General features: G+C 56.7%; 1 protein-coding gene across 2 annotated transcripts; it reads right to left on the minus strand.

Annotated features, from left to right (window-relative positions):
- Positions 1–2,898: 2,898 nt before the first annotated feature.
- PPM1J (protein phosphatase, Mg2+/Mn2+ dependent 1J) lies at positions 2,899–11,859 on the minus strand. 2 transcript variants are annotated; one of them, XM_088067103.1, is made up of 10 exons: positions 11,606–11,859; positions 10,227–10,353; positions 9,435–9,758; positions 8,835–8,947; positions 7,149–7,233; positions 5,499–5,617; positions 5,259–5,322; positions 4,981–5,088; positions 4,695–4,846; positions 2,899–4,437 (listed from the first exon to the last, which is right to left on the minus strand). In XM_088067103.1, the coding sequence occupies exons 1-10, from the start codon at positions 11,857–11,859 to the stop codon at positions 4,290–4,292; spliced, it is 1,494 nt and encodes a 497-aa protein (XP_087923229.1). In that variant the 3' UTR covers positions 2,899–4,289. The 2 variants fall into 2 exon arrangements, with proteins under 2 accessions (XP_087923229.1, XP_087923230.1); XM_088067104.1 differs by lacking the exon at positions 11,606–11,859 and adding an exon at positions 9,054–9,188 and having other exon boundaries at positions 10,227–10,404.
- Between the last annotated feature and the right edge of the window lie 3,122 nt (positions 11,860–14,981).

Below are 14,981 nucleotides of genomic sequence, written 5' to 3' on the forward strand. Positions count from 1 at the left end.
ACCGTGATGGGCTGTACCGTGATGGGCTGTACCGAGCCGTGATGGGCTGTGCCGTGATGGGCTGTACCGTGATGGGCTGTGCCGTGATGGGCTGTTCCGAGCCGTGATGGGCTGTACCGTGATGGGCTGTACCGTGATGGGCTGTACCGTGATGGGCTGTGCCGTGATGGGCTGTGCCGTGATGGGCTGTACCGTGATGGGCTGTGCCGTGATGGGCTGTGCCGTGATGGGCTGTACCGAGCCGTGATGGGCTGTGCCGTGATGGGCTGTACCGAGCCGTGATGGGCTGTGCCGTGATGGGCTGTGCCGTGATGGGCTGTACCGTGATGGGCTGTGCCGTGATGGGCTGTACCGAGCCGTGATGGGCTGTACCGTGATGGGCTGTACCGTGATGGGCTGTACCGTGATGGGCTGTGCCGTGATGGGCTGTGCCGTGATGGGCTGTACCGTGATGGGCTGTGCCGTGATGGGCTGTGCCGTGATGGGCTGTACCGTGATGGGCTGTGCCGTGATGGGCTGTGCCGTGATGGGCTGTGCCGTGATGGGCTGTACCGTGATGGGCTGTACCGTGATGGGCTGTGCCATGATGGGCTGTACCGTGATGGGCTGTGCCGTGATGGGCTGTACCGAGCCGTGATGGGCTGTACCGTGATGGGCTGTACCGAGCCGTGATGGGCTGTACCGTGATGGGCTGTACCGTGATGGGCTGTGCCGTGATGGGCTGTACCGTGATGGGCTGTACCGTGATGGGCTGTGCCGTGATGGGCTGTACCGTGATGGGCTGTACCGTGATGGGCTGTACCGAGCCGTGATGGGCTGTTCCGAGCCGTGATGGGCTGTGCCGTGATGGGCTGTACCGTGATGGGCTGTACCGTGATGGGCTGTGCCGTGATGGGCTGTACCGTGATGGGCTGTACCGAGCCGTGATGGGCTGTACCGAGCCGTGATGGGCTGTACCGTGATGGGCTGTGCCGTGATGGGCTGTGCCGTGATGGGCTGTACCGTGATGGGCTGTTCCGAGCTGTGATGGGCTGTACCGTGATGGGCTGTTCCGAGCCGTGATGGGCTGTTCCGAGCCGTGATGGGCTGTACCGAGCCGTGATGGGCTGTACCGAGCCGTGATGGGCTGTTCCGAGCCGTGATGGGCTGTTCCGAGCCGTGATGGGCTGTACCGAGCCGTGATGGGCTGTTCCGAGCCGTGCCGAGCCGTGATGAGCCGTGCCGAGCTGAGCAGAGCCCCTTCCAGCGCTGCCCCCGCCCGGCTCCGGGACACCCGGTACCGCCGCTGTTTCCCCGCGGGGTCCCGAGGGCGTTCTACGCGTTCAGGCTCCCGAGGCCAGGTGGGGAGGGGGCGACCCCCTCGGCAGGGGCTGAGCTGCGGCCCCAACGCCCCGTGCCAGGTGAGACCAGCAGCAAGGACCGCTCCATGTGACAGACATGTGCCTCGTCCCGGGGTCCCTCCAGGGGATCTGGCACAGGGGGCTGGCACAGGGGTTGGCACAGGGGGCTGGCACAGGGGATCTGGCACAGGGGATCTGGCACAGGGGTTGGCACAGGGGGCTGGCACAGGGGATCTGGCACAGGGGATCTGGCACAGGGGGCTGGCACAGGGGCTGGCACAGGGGATCTGGCACAGGGATCTGGCACAAGGATCTGGCACAGGGGATCTGGCACAGGGATCTGGCACAGGGATCTGGCACAGGGGATCTGGCACAGGGGCTGGCACAGGGGCTGGCACAGGGGATCTGGCACAGGAGGGCTGGCACAGGGGGCTGGCACAGGAGGGCTGGCACAGGGGATCTGGCACAGGGATCTGGCACAGGGGATCTGGCACAGGGGTTGGCACAGGGGCTGGCACAGGGGCTGGCACAGGGGGCTGGCACAGGAGGGCTGGCACAGGGGATCTGGCACGGGGGGCCTGCGGCGTGTTGTGCCCCACATTAAGGTGACCCCGGTGCCGGTGGTGGGGCTCCGGCTCCCCGCAGCCACCGTGGGAGGGAGGACCCGGCGGCTGCTCCCCCCATGATATCCAGCTGCAGGGCAGAGCTCCTGTCCCTCAGCCAGGGAAAGGCAGCCCCAGGAGCCTGGCCCGGGCCCAGGCTCATAAACCGCTGCTATTTTAAGGGCTTGCAGACAATTTTTCTTAATTTATCAAGCCCCAGGCCAGGAGTTGGTTCCAAAGGAAATGCTTCCTTAGTAATAAAGGGAACCACAGAGGAAACTTTAAATGCAGCAGCCTCTGCCTCCTTGCCTTATCCAACAGCCGGGCAGTGACCTGGAAAAGCAGAGCCACCAGCATGAAAAGGAATGTGCCAGGGGAACAGGGCTGTGCAAACAAGTGTGAAGAGAGCATCAGGAGCACCAGGGGTACCAGATGGCCGTCAGAGGGATGTGAGACAGCAGGGATGCTTCCAGCAGACAGCCCACCCTTGAGGAAGAGGTAGCTGCTGTTTGAATGCCTGAACTCCAGAGAGAGACAGGCGGATTCCTTGGAGCCACAGCCTGCCCCACTCCCTCCCCCACAGACAGGAAAACCATAAGCCTTTTCTCCCTTCCATTCTGCGTGTAATGTTCCTGTTCCTTGACCAGACTGGCCATTGCTGCTGCCTCCCAGCCAGAGCCAGGGATCCAAGACCCCCAGGCAGCACACCAGTGGTTCCCATCCCCACGGGTGCTGGATGGATACTCCAGGGGCTCTGACCAGTGCCAAGGGCAGATGGACAGCGGCTCACGTGGCTCTGCGCAGGCCTGTTTGCCTGCCTACATAAATTAATCAGAGCTAATTGGCTTTTCAGTAAGTCTTCTTTGCAGGAGCTCTGCAAAGAAAGACTTTGAAGTAGGACTGCGAGTGGCAGAATCTTTATTTAAACACACAGTTACACAAGGACAGGCTCCCAGCCCCAGCACCACTTCCTGCTCCCTTCAGCGTGGATGCCAACAGGTTCAAATCTCGTGCATAACCTTCTCCTTCCATTGTGTGCACCCAGTTTATTTACATCTCACTGGTTACAGGAGACAAACAACATTCACCAGAGGTGACACTTGACAAGAGCTGGCTGCACCCAGTGACAGGACACAAACTACTGGTGCCATGGAACCTTTCCCAAACAAGGGACCGTGGCCCAGCTCTTCCCATCCCCACACTGCCAGAATGAGACAATCCCTCGCACTTTAGGAGGATGCAACACTGCAGAGTGGAAATGGATGCTGCAGGTCAGAGATGTGTGTGATGCAAAAATCCTGTGCAGAGATCAACTGCTCCAGTTCCCCTCTGCACCACTTCTGAGATCATTAAGGAAAACATGGGAGCTGTCTTTCCCTGCCCTGGTCACACCAAGCTGCTTTTACTGTGGGTTCCGAGCTCTGGGCTAAGCAGATCCAGTGCAGTTAAGCTGTTAAGCTCACCTGAATAGGGCTGCTCTGTGTGAGGCTGCTAACTCAGAACCACTCCAAAATATAGACATACATTCATAGACTCCCCACACCAAGAAAGGATTTAGAAACTTTCCAGCTCAGCTCTCCAGTTAATAAATAATTGGCTCCAGAAGCACTGCAGTGATCCAAGGCCTGAGAGGATGGGGATGGAACCTGTGGCACAGCCAGTGCCAGCGCAATGGCTTATCCCTCCTCAGGGCTCTGGGTGCATGGCAGAGCTTGGTCACTGCTCCAGTCTCCCAGACTGGAGACTGAGACAAGGTCCATGACAGAATCAAGGTGTGAGGGGCTGAAAATTGGGATCACAAGGCTGGGATGGCTATGTGGGGTCACAAATGAACTTGTGCCAGACTGAGTATTGCCCAGCTACCCATGGGACTTTGCTCCCATTAATTTAATCCCATCTGAGCCCCAGCTCCAGCAGCAGCTTCAGTGTCACTGGCCAAAGCATCACAGGGCAGGAGACAGGGGGTGACTGCAGCAGGTGTGAGTGCCCCAGCAGCTCCCAGGCTGTCACACAGTCAGCACAGCCATGGCAAGAGGCAAAGGACATGCCGAGGAACCAAGGAGCCTTCAAGCTTTTCACAGCATTGAGAAAGTAGCAGCATAAAAACACCCCTCAACCCCAGCATTCACTCTCTATCCAAGGCCTCTCTGTCTCCACCTGGGAGTGGGATGCAAGCAGGTGGAGGGGGATGCTCTGGACAGGAGCACAGACTGAGGCTCCAGGTTTCTTACTCTTCTTTCAGCTGGCTCAAAAAACAAGTGCTTAGAGGAGGAGTGGCCCTGAGGCAGCATCAGCAATCATCTCCATCCAGGCAAGGTGAGCCCTGCTGCCCCAGGCTCCTTCAGCATCACGTGTAGTTGCCAGGACCACCCAGGGGGATTACAAAAACAGAGATGTCATCACCAGAGCCCAGTCTGTCGTTGGCCAGCCGCCAGCCCCGCTCCTTCAGCACCCCTCGTGACCGCACCACCAGCTCCTGGGCCACCATGGTGTACCTGGAGGCACAGGAGAGCACAGCTCAGCAGTGACCCCAAACCTGCTGATGCAGCATCCTGGCAAGGAGAGAGAAGCTAGAGGTGCAGGAAATGGTCCCTTGGAGAGATCCAAGGGCTCAGATATGCACATCCAGGGGAACAATGCACACCGTGGAGCCCAGAGGGATGCGTGGCCACACCACTGCTCTGAGGAGCCAGGCCAAGGGCAGGTAGTGGAGTGCACAACATGCCCATCTCCCTGCCCACTGGCAGCTCACCTGCACGGGTCGTTGGGCTCATAGCTCGTCAGCACCTCCATCACCACACCAGCCACCTCCTTGTCATTGGTGACATCCCAGAGCCCATCAGTGCCCAGCACCAGAACATCATCAGGGCAGTGCTCATACTGCGTGAGGTCATAAACCCTGACCTGGCAGGCGACAGGGAAAGATGCAAGGGTGAGAGGCACAGGAGGCTCCTGCTGCACTCAGGGATCTGGTCCTGCCGAGTGGCTCTGGCCATTGCAGGAACCCCTGGGTGGAAGCGGCCGGCAGCCAGGCTTACCTCTGGGAAGCAGGACAGGAAAGGCTTGATGTGGATGTTGGAGCTGAACACCTTGAGGTCGTGGTCTCCCAGGCCTCTCGTGACCCCAATTGTGGCCATCATCCGAGCCTGAAGAATGGGGAAATCAAAAGAGAATTTTAAGCAGCTTTATCTCTAGCTCCATTCCCAGCTGAGAATTGGTGATGACAGCACCACCAAAAAGGGGCTGAAATCCCCCAAAATAGTGAGAGCAGGCAGGGAACAACCTCAGCCACACTTCTGCTTCTTCAGTACTTTACCTTTTTGCCTTCCCCAAAGATAAGTGGGAACTTCAGGTCATCTTCTTCTATCTTTTTGTAAGCCCTGGTTAAAATAAGCCAGAGACAAGATGTCAGCAGGTGAAGGATTCCAGCACCTCCACTGACCACTTGAGACCTGGGTACCCAGAGTGCCAGAGCCCCCTGCCCCGTGGGATGGGATGCCAGAGATGAGCAGCCACCAGAGCAGGACCCCAGTGCCACCAGCGGGTTGGGGGTTACCAGCCATTCATGTTCTGGTCCCTGTAGAGCATCTTCTTCCCCAGCTCCTTGGGCTGGATCCTGCGGGGGAACTCCAGGTGGGTGAACTCCTTCCCCAGCAGCTCGGGCCTTAGCAATGCCTGCAGGAAGAAGGGTCAGCTCAGCCACAGGGCTGGGAGAGTGGGCTCTGTGGACCCAGCCCTGCCCAGATCAGGATCCACCATCCACTGTGACTTTGGCTACAACATTCTGTGGTAGGATAACATCGGCCGCTCTTGAGCCACTTGAATGGGTGCTGGCAAAACAGCTTCAAACCACCCAGCTGTGCTAAGCCAGAGGGGAAACTGGAGCTGAGGACAGCCATGCAGCACTCAGCAAGAAGGTGAAGCTTTTGCATCAAGAGTTTTGGGAAATAAAGATCTCTGAAAGGGATCAAACAATCAAACCCCAGCAAATTCCAGGAGAAGCTGGAATTTACCCAGAAGGAGTCATAGCTGCAAACCTCTCAGGGTCCCAGGCTCAGCGCAGGGCATGACACTCACCCAAGGAAAAGAGTGATAGGTCTTTTCTGAAACAGTGTCCCAGCTGTGACCGTGACAAGGGATGAGCAGCAGCACAGGGCCCTCCCCAGGGCAGCCCCAAGCTCTCATGGAGAACAGTGTGGAGGGAACTGGGAGCAGGGAGTGTTGGAAAATGCCGAAGGGGAAAGAAAAGCAGGGAGAGAAGAGGAGATCCCTTGGGAAGATGGAGTGGCAGGGGGTTGGTGCAGAGGCATGGAGACTCCCGGCCCACTCTGGGGGAGCCCTGACCACAGCTTCACGTGGCAGAGCAGCGTGTGCCTGTCCCCAGCCTGCACCCTGCCCCTCGCAGCCAGCTGGAAGGATTCTGATCACAGCAGCTTCCTCCTCTCGGTCATTCAAAAATAGATTCAAGAGAAAACACCTCAGTGTTTTTCCAAGTACATTGCAAGCCAGGGAATTTCATCCACCAAGACCTTCTCCAACACAAACTCCTCCCTTGTGCTGCTCTCAGAGAGGTCTTTATAACCTTAAAGAGTCTCTCTGAGTGGCACCGGGGGTTCATCCAAGAGAGGGACAGGGAGCTTTCAGGGCGAAGGACAGAAACCCGTTGGCACACATCAGCTCTGACTCTCCAGGGAGCAGCCAGGGAAGAAACTAGGACTGAGCAGGAGCACTGCAGCTCCTCTGACAGTGAAAGGGAGCAGGGTGCACAGAGGGAGCAGAGCTGTGCTCCTCCAGGTCACAGCAGCCTGGGCAAGGGACGCTTCTTGTTCCCTGGGCAGCAACAGGGCAAGATAGACCAAACTGGCTCCATGCAAACGTACCAATCCAGCCCCATGCCAAAAGCCTGGCCTCTCCATGTCCTGGTTGTGCCAGGCTTGCAGTCACAGACCCTGACACTGAGCCCACAGCAAACCAGGCTTCTGCCAGCCACAAGACATCCCCATGCCAGCTCCCTGCATCCCAGTGCCTCTTCCTGTCCCAGGGAGCAGTCTGGGATGGACAAGTGCCAACAGCAGGTCCCAGCCATGGGGCTGCCCTTGAGTCCAGAACCCCACCATGGCAGCAGCCCAACAGGCAGCACAGGGGACTGGGAAGACGCCCGGAGGTGTTTCAGCAGGAAGGAGGTTAGAAGAAAGGTCTTTCTTACTAAAAACTGCAGCCTCTGCCTTTCTGTCTCTGGAGTAAACTCCCTGGACATTGGAATGATTTCCCCATTACGGATGATAATGGCCCTGCAATGAAACATGGAAGGATGAGATTAGAGAGAAGAAGACTTGGTGGAGGAGCTGAGCCTGGCTTTCCAGAGCTTATTCCCAGGAGTGGTGCAACCCTTTCCCTCTGCTGCCCACCCTTTTCCCAGCCCGAGGTGGGGGCTGGATTCAGTGTCCCCCTGGGCAGGGCACGGCATCCCTCCTGTGCAGGAGAGGGGCAGGAAGGAAGGGAGATGAGAGAGAAGCATGGGGCAGGGGAGAATGAAGCAGACCAAATCAATGAACAGGATATGGTTAGAAAAGGAGCAGCACAAAGGTGGGGCACCCTCCTTTAGAGGGGAGCTGCACACAGCAGGGGCAGAAATTGCCTACAGCAAGACACAGGTGTACGTGCCCATCCCACACCAGCACTACCACTGGCTGCTGGGGCTGCTCTTACAGTTTAATGTCTCAAAAACACATTAAAGTCTGATTATGAGATGTTTCTGGATGTCATGGTAGGCCCAAGGATCTACAGCACTGGTGGATGTGAGTTGCCTCCAAAGATTAAAGGCCAGGCTGAGCTCATCTCTGGAAGTGTCTGATACCTGAGAAGGTAACACAGACTGTTACCCAGAGGCACAGTTACAGCCTCAGGACCTGTGCACGCTGACATCCTGCATGGCTGGTGCCTGGCCGCTGCTGCCATGGAGGGGGACCTGCACCCAAAAGCAGAGGTATGAGGGGTCTCCTTCTTTGTCCCAGAGCTGGAAGCACATCCAGCCTCAAAACATTGACCAGAGCCTGCATTAGCTGGTCTGACATTGCTGAGGACAAGGTAACCTGCAGTAGACCTCTAGTAACCCAGAGCAACTGTAGCTGCCCCATTCTCAGAAATGTTCAAGGCCAGGTCAGACAGGTCTAGTGGAAGGTGTCTGCAAATGGCAAGGGGTGGAAAAAGATGAGCTTTAAGGTCCTTTCCTACCCAAAGCATTCTTTGATCCAATGATAAATACAGAGCAGTTCAAACCAGCTTCACCTGCAGTGTCACCTTTAGTGTAAGGTGGACCTGCCCTTCTGCCATTGCTCGGAGGTGTGGGCCCACAGGGGTGCAGTTCCAGTAGCCCACCTCTGGAAATACATATGGCAATTAAAATTGCCATAAGAGCTCCCACTGCACTTATCTGCACATAGATTTGTGTCGTTCTCCTGAAACAGCTCACTGCTATAAAGTGGACTCTAAATGACTTCTTGCATATTTTGAAAGCTTTCCTGAACACAGTTTTCACTCTCCAACCTGCAGCCCAGGCCAGTGCCAGCAGCAGGGGCCAGGGTGTGATCCAGAGCCGTCTGGGTAGCAGAGAGGATGTTGTTAGGAAGAAAGGGAGCACATCCCAGATTTTGGGAGGCAATTCTACAGCCCTATTTGTGCACCTGGCAAATGCAGAGATCACAGCAGGGTACATTGTCCCTGGGGCATGAAACAGGCAGGGGATGACTCTGCCCAGTTCTGCCACCTTCACCCTCCCCTAGAGAGGGATGGAGCTGGGTTCCTCACCAGCCATCCTTCTGGCACCACCCCACTCTACTGGGGTGTCCCCAGTCACTGAGCAAAAGGTGAGGGCTGTCCTGTGGGGCTGTACCTGCTGTCACCAGCGTTGGCCACGTAGAACTTGCCCATGAGGTAGATGGCAGCGAGGGCACAGCACCCCCCGGCCAGGTGCTGGGATGCCCGCTCCCGCTCGATCTGGTCGTCCTGGGGAGACAGAGAGGCTACAGGGTAGGTGGGCAGCCCCAAATAGCACCTGGCTGCACCAGCAGCACCTCAGCTCCAGGTGGGAAGCAGTGACCAGCCAGGGTACCTTTCCCCACACAGCCACAGAGTGGCTGTAGGGCTTGGAAGGCCAGGGGTTGCGTGGGGCAGCCAGGGATGTGGCGTCACTGGGGCAGTGGGACAGGCAGGAGAGAGGAAGACAGGAGGGGAGCAGGTGGTCCTCCTGGAAAAAAGTGCAGTGAAGCTTTCTGCACCCACACAGGCCTGGAGCTCAAAGCCTGTGCATTCTGAAAGCTCAAAATGTGGAGCATTACAGAGCCCTCCCTGAGATCATTATGCTTGGAGCCCTCCCTGCAGTCCCCTCCTTGCTGCAGAGCTGCTTTTTACCAGTGGGGTCAGTCAGACACGGCCAGCAAAGAGATGCTCCCAGGGGATGCCCTAGATGATCCCACAGGCAGGGGATCCTCACCATGTGCTTAAAGGCATTCTCAATGGCACCGATCACCAGGCTCTCGTGGGACACTGCCTTCTCCAGGTGAAACCGTGGCGCAGCATCGTTTGGCAGCTCCCCACAGTCCTCCGTGTAGGCCACGTGGTTTGGATCTGCAGGACCGGTCTTTGTGCCGTGCGGGAGGCAGACGGGAGGTGGGGAGGGGTCCTGCAGGATCTCCACGAGGTCCCGGAGCTGCTCACAGATGTGCAGGTGGAGCCTCTGGGATGCCATGACAGCAGCACCGCTGCCCGCATGACCATCGAACAAGGCCCAGTAGTGGAAATAAAAACCTTTCTTGCCCTGCAGGGAGAAGAGGGAAGGTTAAATGAGCTTGCAAGGAAGCAGATGGGATGGGGAATTCAGAGTAGCTGGGGCCACCGGCTGAGGACAGTGACACGAGTCTCACAGGTCTCAGTGAAAGCAGGAACACTGTGGGCAGCTGACCAAGGGTGTCTGGACACAGCTGATCCCTGACTGAAGCCCAGCCCTGCATCAGACACCTCGTGCCTCCAGCAGCCTCCAAAGGGGAGGCACCACGGCACCAGCACAGCCAGCAGCCACCCCTGCAGCCCACCAGGGCACGTGGGCCACTGGTCGCCCTGGGCCAGCCAGCCCTGGTGTAGTCACGTGGGGATGGAGGGTGGTAGGAGCAGGCAGAGGGAAGGGCCACAAAGCGAGGGAATCCACAGTGTGCACACATTGCCGTGTGTCCCGTCTCATGCCCTGCTGCTGGGCATCTTCCCTGTTGTGAACCACCACAGCTCTCACCCCATCCAGCTCCCCGCTGCCTTCCCTGGATGGCAGCCGGCCCCTTGGGCTGGGCCTCTGCTCCACAAACACCACCTCACAGCATGCCTGGTCCTCATTGTGCTGGCTCTTCCCTGCATTTATCACCCTGCCAGAAGGAAAACAGGTGTAAAGGCCCTTTCTTTCACTTATCATGTTCCAGTAAATGGCATCCTGCAGCACCTCCTCCCCCCAACCCCAACTCATGTCCCCAAGTCCCCAGGGATGTCCCCAGGGGTGTCAGGGATGCCCTGCACAGGTGCTCCTGCCCTGTCCTGTCCCAGGTGTCCCAGACCAGTTGTGTGGGTTGATCTGGGGCCAGGAGCAACATTGAATCCCACCCATAGCAGGGTCCAAGGGGGAACAGTTGTCCACGTGCCAAGGGAGGTGACCAGAAAAAAACTGGGTTTGCTGAAGGTCTCTAGCACTGCCCCAGGCAGAAAAATTGTCCCAAAACCTTCATCAGTCTTAAATATACATGCCTGGGACACAGGGAGAATCACAGCCTCACCCATGTGCCATAACCTCTTGTGGGGAGCAGGGGGCTCAGGGAAGGAGAGGAGAAGGTGATGATGATGAAACCAGTAGAACTTTTGCAAAAAGATTCACACTGATTTTTCCTAGCCTGTGCTGACACAGCAGATTTCAGGTCTGGATTGCAGAACCTGCTTATAGGAAGAAGCTGTAAACACAGCAGGGTGATTTTTCTTTGGGCAGACTTTCCAAGTGGTTTGCAGAAAGAACTCTTGGGACACCAAAAAAGGGGATTTTTCTCACTCTGGGTACTCCTACCCCACGATCTCCCGGGGTAAATCAACATCTCATAAAGCTCTCTAGGATATCGGGAAGATCAGCTCGAGGAAGGAATGCGGGAGTGAGCTGACAGCACTAAGCAGCAAAAGCCTTCAAAGTCTGATCTTCCCGTCCGCTTTCAGTTAGGGCTGAAACTCGCAGCTAGTGAAAGAAGACAATCAGGTCCTTGAAGGGGAAGTCTCAAGCAGGGTCACTCCCAGGAAAGCCCCGGCTCCCTGCTCTCCCCGAGTCCTGCCAAAGGCGCCGCAGCTCCTTCGCCCTCGGTACCCATCGGTCACAGCGGGTGCTGTGCAGAAAGCGCAGAAAACAAAACGGACAGAAGAGCCTAAACCCTTCGGGGTCGGTAAGAGCGCAGAACTCGCTGATGCTCTCCCATCACGAGCATCCACAGCGCCCGCTCCTCGCTGCTGCGGCTGGAAAAGGGACAGACGCAGCTCCCCGCCCGCCGCGACCCACTTTCGTCCCCGAGGTCCCCGCTCCAGTGCCGAGCGGTGCCATCCTGCCCTCCCCAGGCTGCAAACCGCGGCCCCGCTCCCGGCCCCGCTCACTCCGCGTATCCCGTGCTCCAGGGCAGGCGGCGGCGGCCGTCGCGGGGACTCTGCACCGCCCGCCCCGTGTGGTCGTCGGCGCGGCGCAGCTCCTCGGGAGTCAGCTGGAGGAAGGCCGGCCGGCAGAACGCGGCTGGCGGCGGCGACCCCCGACCGGCCCCGGCTCCGGCCCCGCCGCCCCGGGGTTCAGCGGGGGGCTGCGCGCCCCGCCCCGCCGCCAGCTGCGCCACGGCGGCGCGCACCCGCAGCAGCATCCCGAGCTCGGCCGAGCGGAGCCAAACCGAGCCAAACCGAGCCGAGCGGAGCCAAACCGAGCCAAACCGAGCCGAGCCCGCCCCGCCCCGCCTCCCGCCCCGCCGCGGTGCGAGGGGGAGGGGGGGAAGCAGGCGGGCAGCTCAGCACCGCAGCGCGTACGAGCATCACCCGCCGGTATCCTGCGGCCGGCGGAGAACGAGCTCTCCCGGGTAATGAACCCTGCCGGTATCCCGCGGCCGGCGGAGAACGAGCCCTCCCGGGTAATGAACCCCGCCGGTATCCTGCGGCCGGCGGAGAACGAGCCCTCCCGGGTAATGAACCCCGCCGGTATCCTGCGGCCGGCGGAGAACGAGCTCTCCCGGGTAATGAACCCTGCCGGTATCCCGCGGCCGGCGGAGAACGAGCTCTCCCGGGTAATGAACCCTGCCGGTATCCTGCGGCCGGGTGGAGGTCGGGCTCTCGCGGGGAGGGACGCGGCACCTCGCCGGGAGCCCCGAGAAATACGAGCCGTCCCGGCGCAGAAAATGCTCTGGGAAAGTCTTTTCCCGCTGGAGGTGGGGCTGTGGGGGAACAGGCTCTCCCTGTCCACGCATTTTGCCGACAGATGACTTTCCTAACTGGATCGTCCCAAGCCTCCAGCAGAGCCGCCTACCCGGGACAACATCCCCATCCAGCGCCAGGAGCTTTGTCACCCCTGTCGCGCTCGTCAGCCCACGCGCGGCCATTCCGGGCTATTAATAACCAGCAGCCTGCGGAGGAGCAGGGACGTACCGTGAGAGAGCTGAAAGCCGAACCTCTCCCTCCCTCGCGCCCAGGATGCTGCGCTCCAGCGTGAGCAGGATGCGGATTTAGCTGATCCAGTATAACATATCCTCCCTGGCTGGGAGGGGAAGAGTCGCCAGCGTAAACACCATCGCTTGCACAGCCTGACCCCCCTGCCTCTGGGCTCAGAAAAAAAAATAAAAAAAATAAAAAAAAAATTCAAAACCACAGTACTTGCCTACTATGAAGGAAAATTGAGGCTGTTTCTTGAAATTTGTGTGCCCCAGTGCCTCAGTTTCACAGAGCAACCACTTACTCCTGTCACCATGGGGCTTTTGCATTGTAAATTTCAAGCAGAAGCAGCACTGAGAAGCCCTCCAGTCTTTAGCCATCTTCAGCCAGAGGTCTTCAAACTGTACAGAAATGACTCCATGGTACTTATATTCCCATGGTACTTATATTCCCACCTGCTAATCCCAAGATTTAAGGTCTTAAGTGCACTTTAAAGCTCTTTCAGTACCCTTCAGGACCTGATCTAGTGGGCAGCATCCCTGCCTGTGGTGGGCAGCTGGAACTAGGTGATCTTTAAGATCTCTTCCAAACCAACCATTCCAGCCTGAGGCCAGCACCCCTCTAGTTCCTCTCCAGCATTCACGGGTCCTCTCTTCCCCTCACAGCATCCCTGTCCAGCTGCTGGTCACACATGGGGTGCTCTAAGGTATTCTGAGCGCAATACCATCGTGTTACTAAGGCTGAAAATCACTGGATTCTCCAGTGAATGTGTCTCCCCACTGTGGGACTGCTCCATACTGCTGAGTCACCAGGATGCTTTCCTTGGAAAGAAGGAATTGGCAGTTTCCAGACTGACTTCTGTGACCCTGCTGTATTTATTTCCATTATGTTGAGCACGGCATGGAAAGAATGGTCTGACAAATAAACATGTTCCTGCAGGAATGCTCCATGAAACAATGCGGTGCTAAAGACTGTTTTCCAATAAAGAGGGCTCCATTTCCTCCTATTCATCCTGCCTGACAGATCCATGTGAAGTTTTATCTTTGTCTTTGAGGCTGATTTTCTTCTTCACAAGGATGCCTGGCACAAGGCCCGGGGATGCAGATGCTGTAGACTGAGTCAGACTAAGAGTGCAGTGGAGGCCAGCGCCAGTAAACAGCCACTTTGGATACCAGCAGCTCTGTCCTTCACCCTTCCCATCCCTCTGGGAGTCTTGCCTGGGATGCTCCTGTTTTCCCTGTCTCCTCATCTCACCCAAAGTTCCCTCCCTGAGCATGGGGGTGTCAGGTGCTCACCTTCCAGGGGCACAGCTTCAGGTGAAGCACTCCAGCATGCTGCCATGATAAACCATTTACAAATTAGTAACATAGGAATTAGTCTTAAATTACGCTGTTTTAGTTAAATTTTCATGCAACTGCTGAGCATTGAAAAAGCCTTTCTAAGTTTCATCTTTCATCTATGTTGCTGAGCCCCAGTGGAGGTAGGATGGAGCCAGGGATATTTCTTTGTGAAAGAATGACATGTTGGTGGCATTTAAGACAGAACAGAAATAAATTAAACATCTAGATCATAAAAGTACCAGAGGATGTTTGAAAACAGGCTCTTTGCAGCAGTGCATTAGTTGACTGCAGAGCCTGAGCCTGTGTAATGAGTAATATATTAATTTATAATTAGCATAATACAGTGAAGCTCAGCAAATAGCTCTGTGCACTCTGGATAATTCATCAGCAGAAGAAGCTGTTCTTAATGGTTTCCAAGGTTTGTGTGTCCCGTAATTGGGAAGTTCAGCATTTATTGTTATTTCCTTGAATGGATAATTTGATTGCAACCACACATCTTGATTCCCTGCCTGTTTCTGCTGGAGTGCAGAGAAGCCTTTGGAGCGTTGCTGCTCTGGGTATGTCTGTGACCTCTCTGCAGGTGAATACATCAGTGTTTTGCAGAGCAGATGACCTGGATTTGGTGCAGATTCCCAGAGGGTTTTACCCTTTCCTCTCCATTCTGCAAAAGGGAGGGGGAAGGAGGCACATTAACCTCCTTGGGTCACTTGGTTTTCCCCCCTCTGCTGCTTCAAAATCTTCCATACCATTTTCATATCTCCCAAGGGATCTTCATTAGCAATTCTGCTCTCAAAGTCTTCAGGAGCCTCCTGGTCTCATTTAATATTACCTGACAGTAGAAATACAGAAGAAGAAGAATAAATGTATAACAATAACACTCACTGGAATTTACGGAACCTTTGGGGAACTTATTTTTCAATTTGGAAGCTCAGACCCACATTCCAGATGATGCAGGAAGCAAGACTTCTCCCTGCTCTTGCAGCAGTGCCCAGGCTTCCCAGAGATCC

Source organism: Pseudopodoces humilis, chromosome 26, assembly GCF_049639895.1.
Source record: "Pseudopodoces humilis isolate 2021_Gansu_Grassland_sample_001 chromosome 26, ASM4963989v1, whole genome shotgun sequence".
In the NCBI taxonomy this organism is placed as follows: domain Eukaryota; kingdom Metazoa; phylum Chordata; class Aves; order Passeriformes; family Paridae; genus Pseudopodoces; species Pseudopodoces humilis.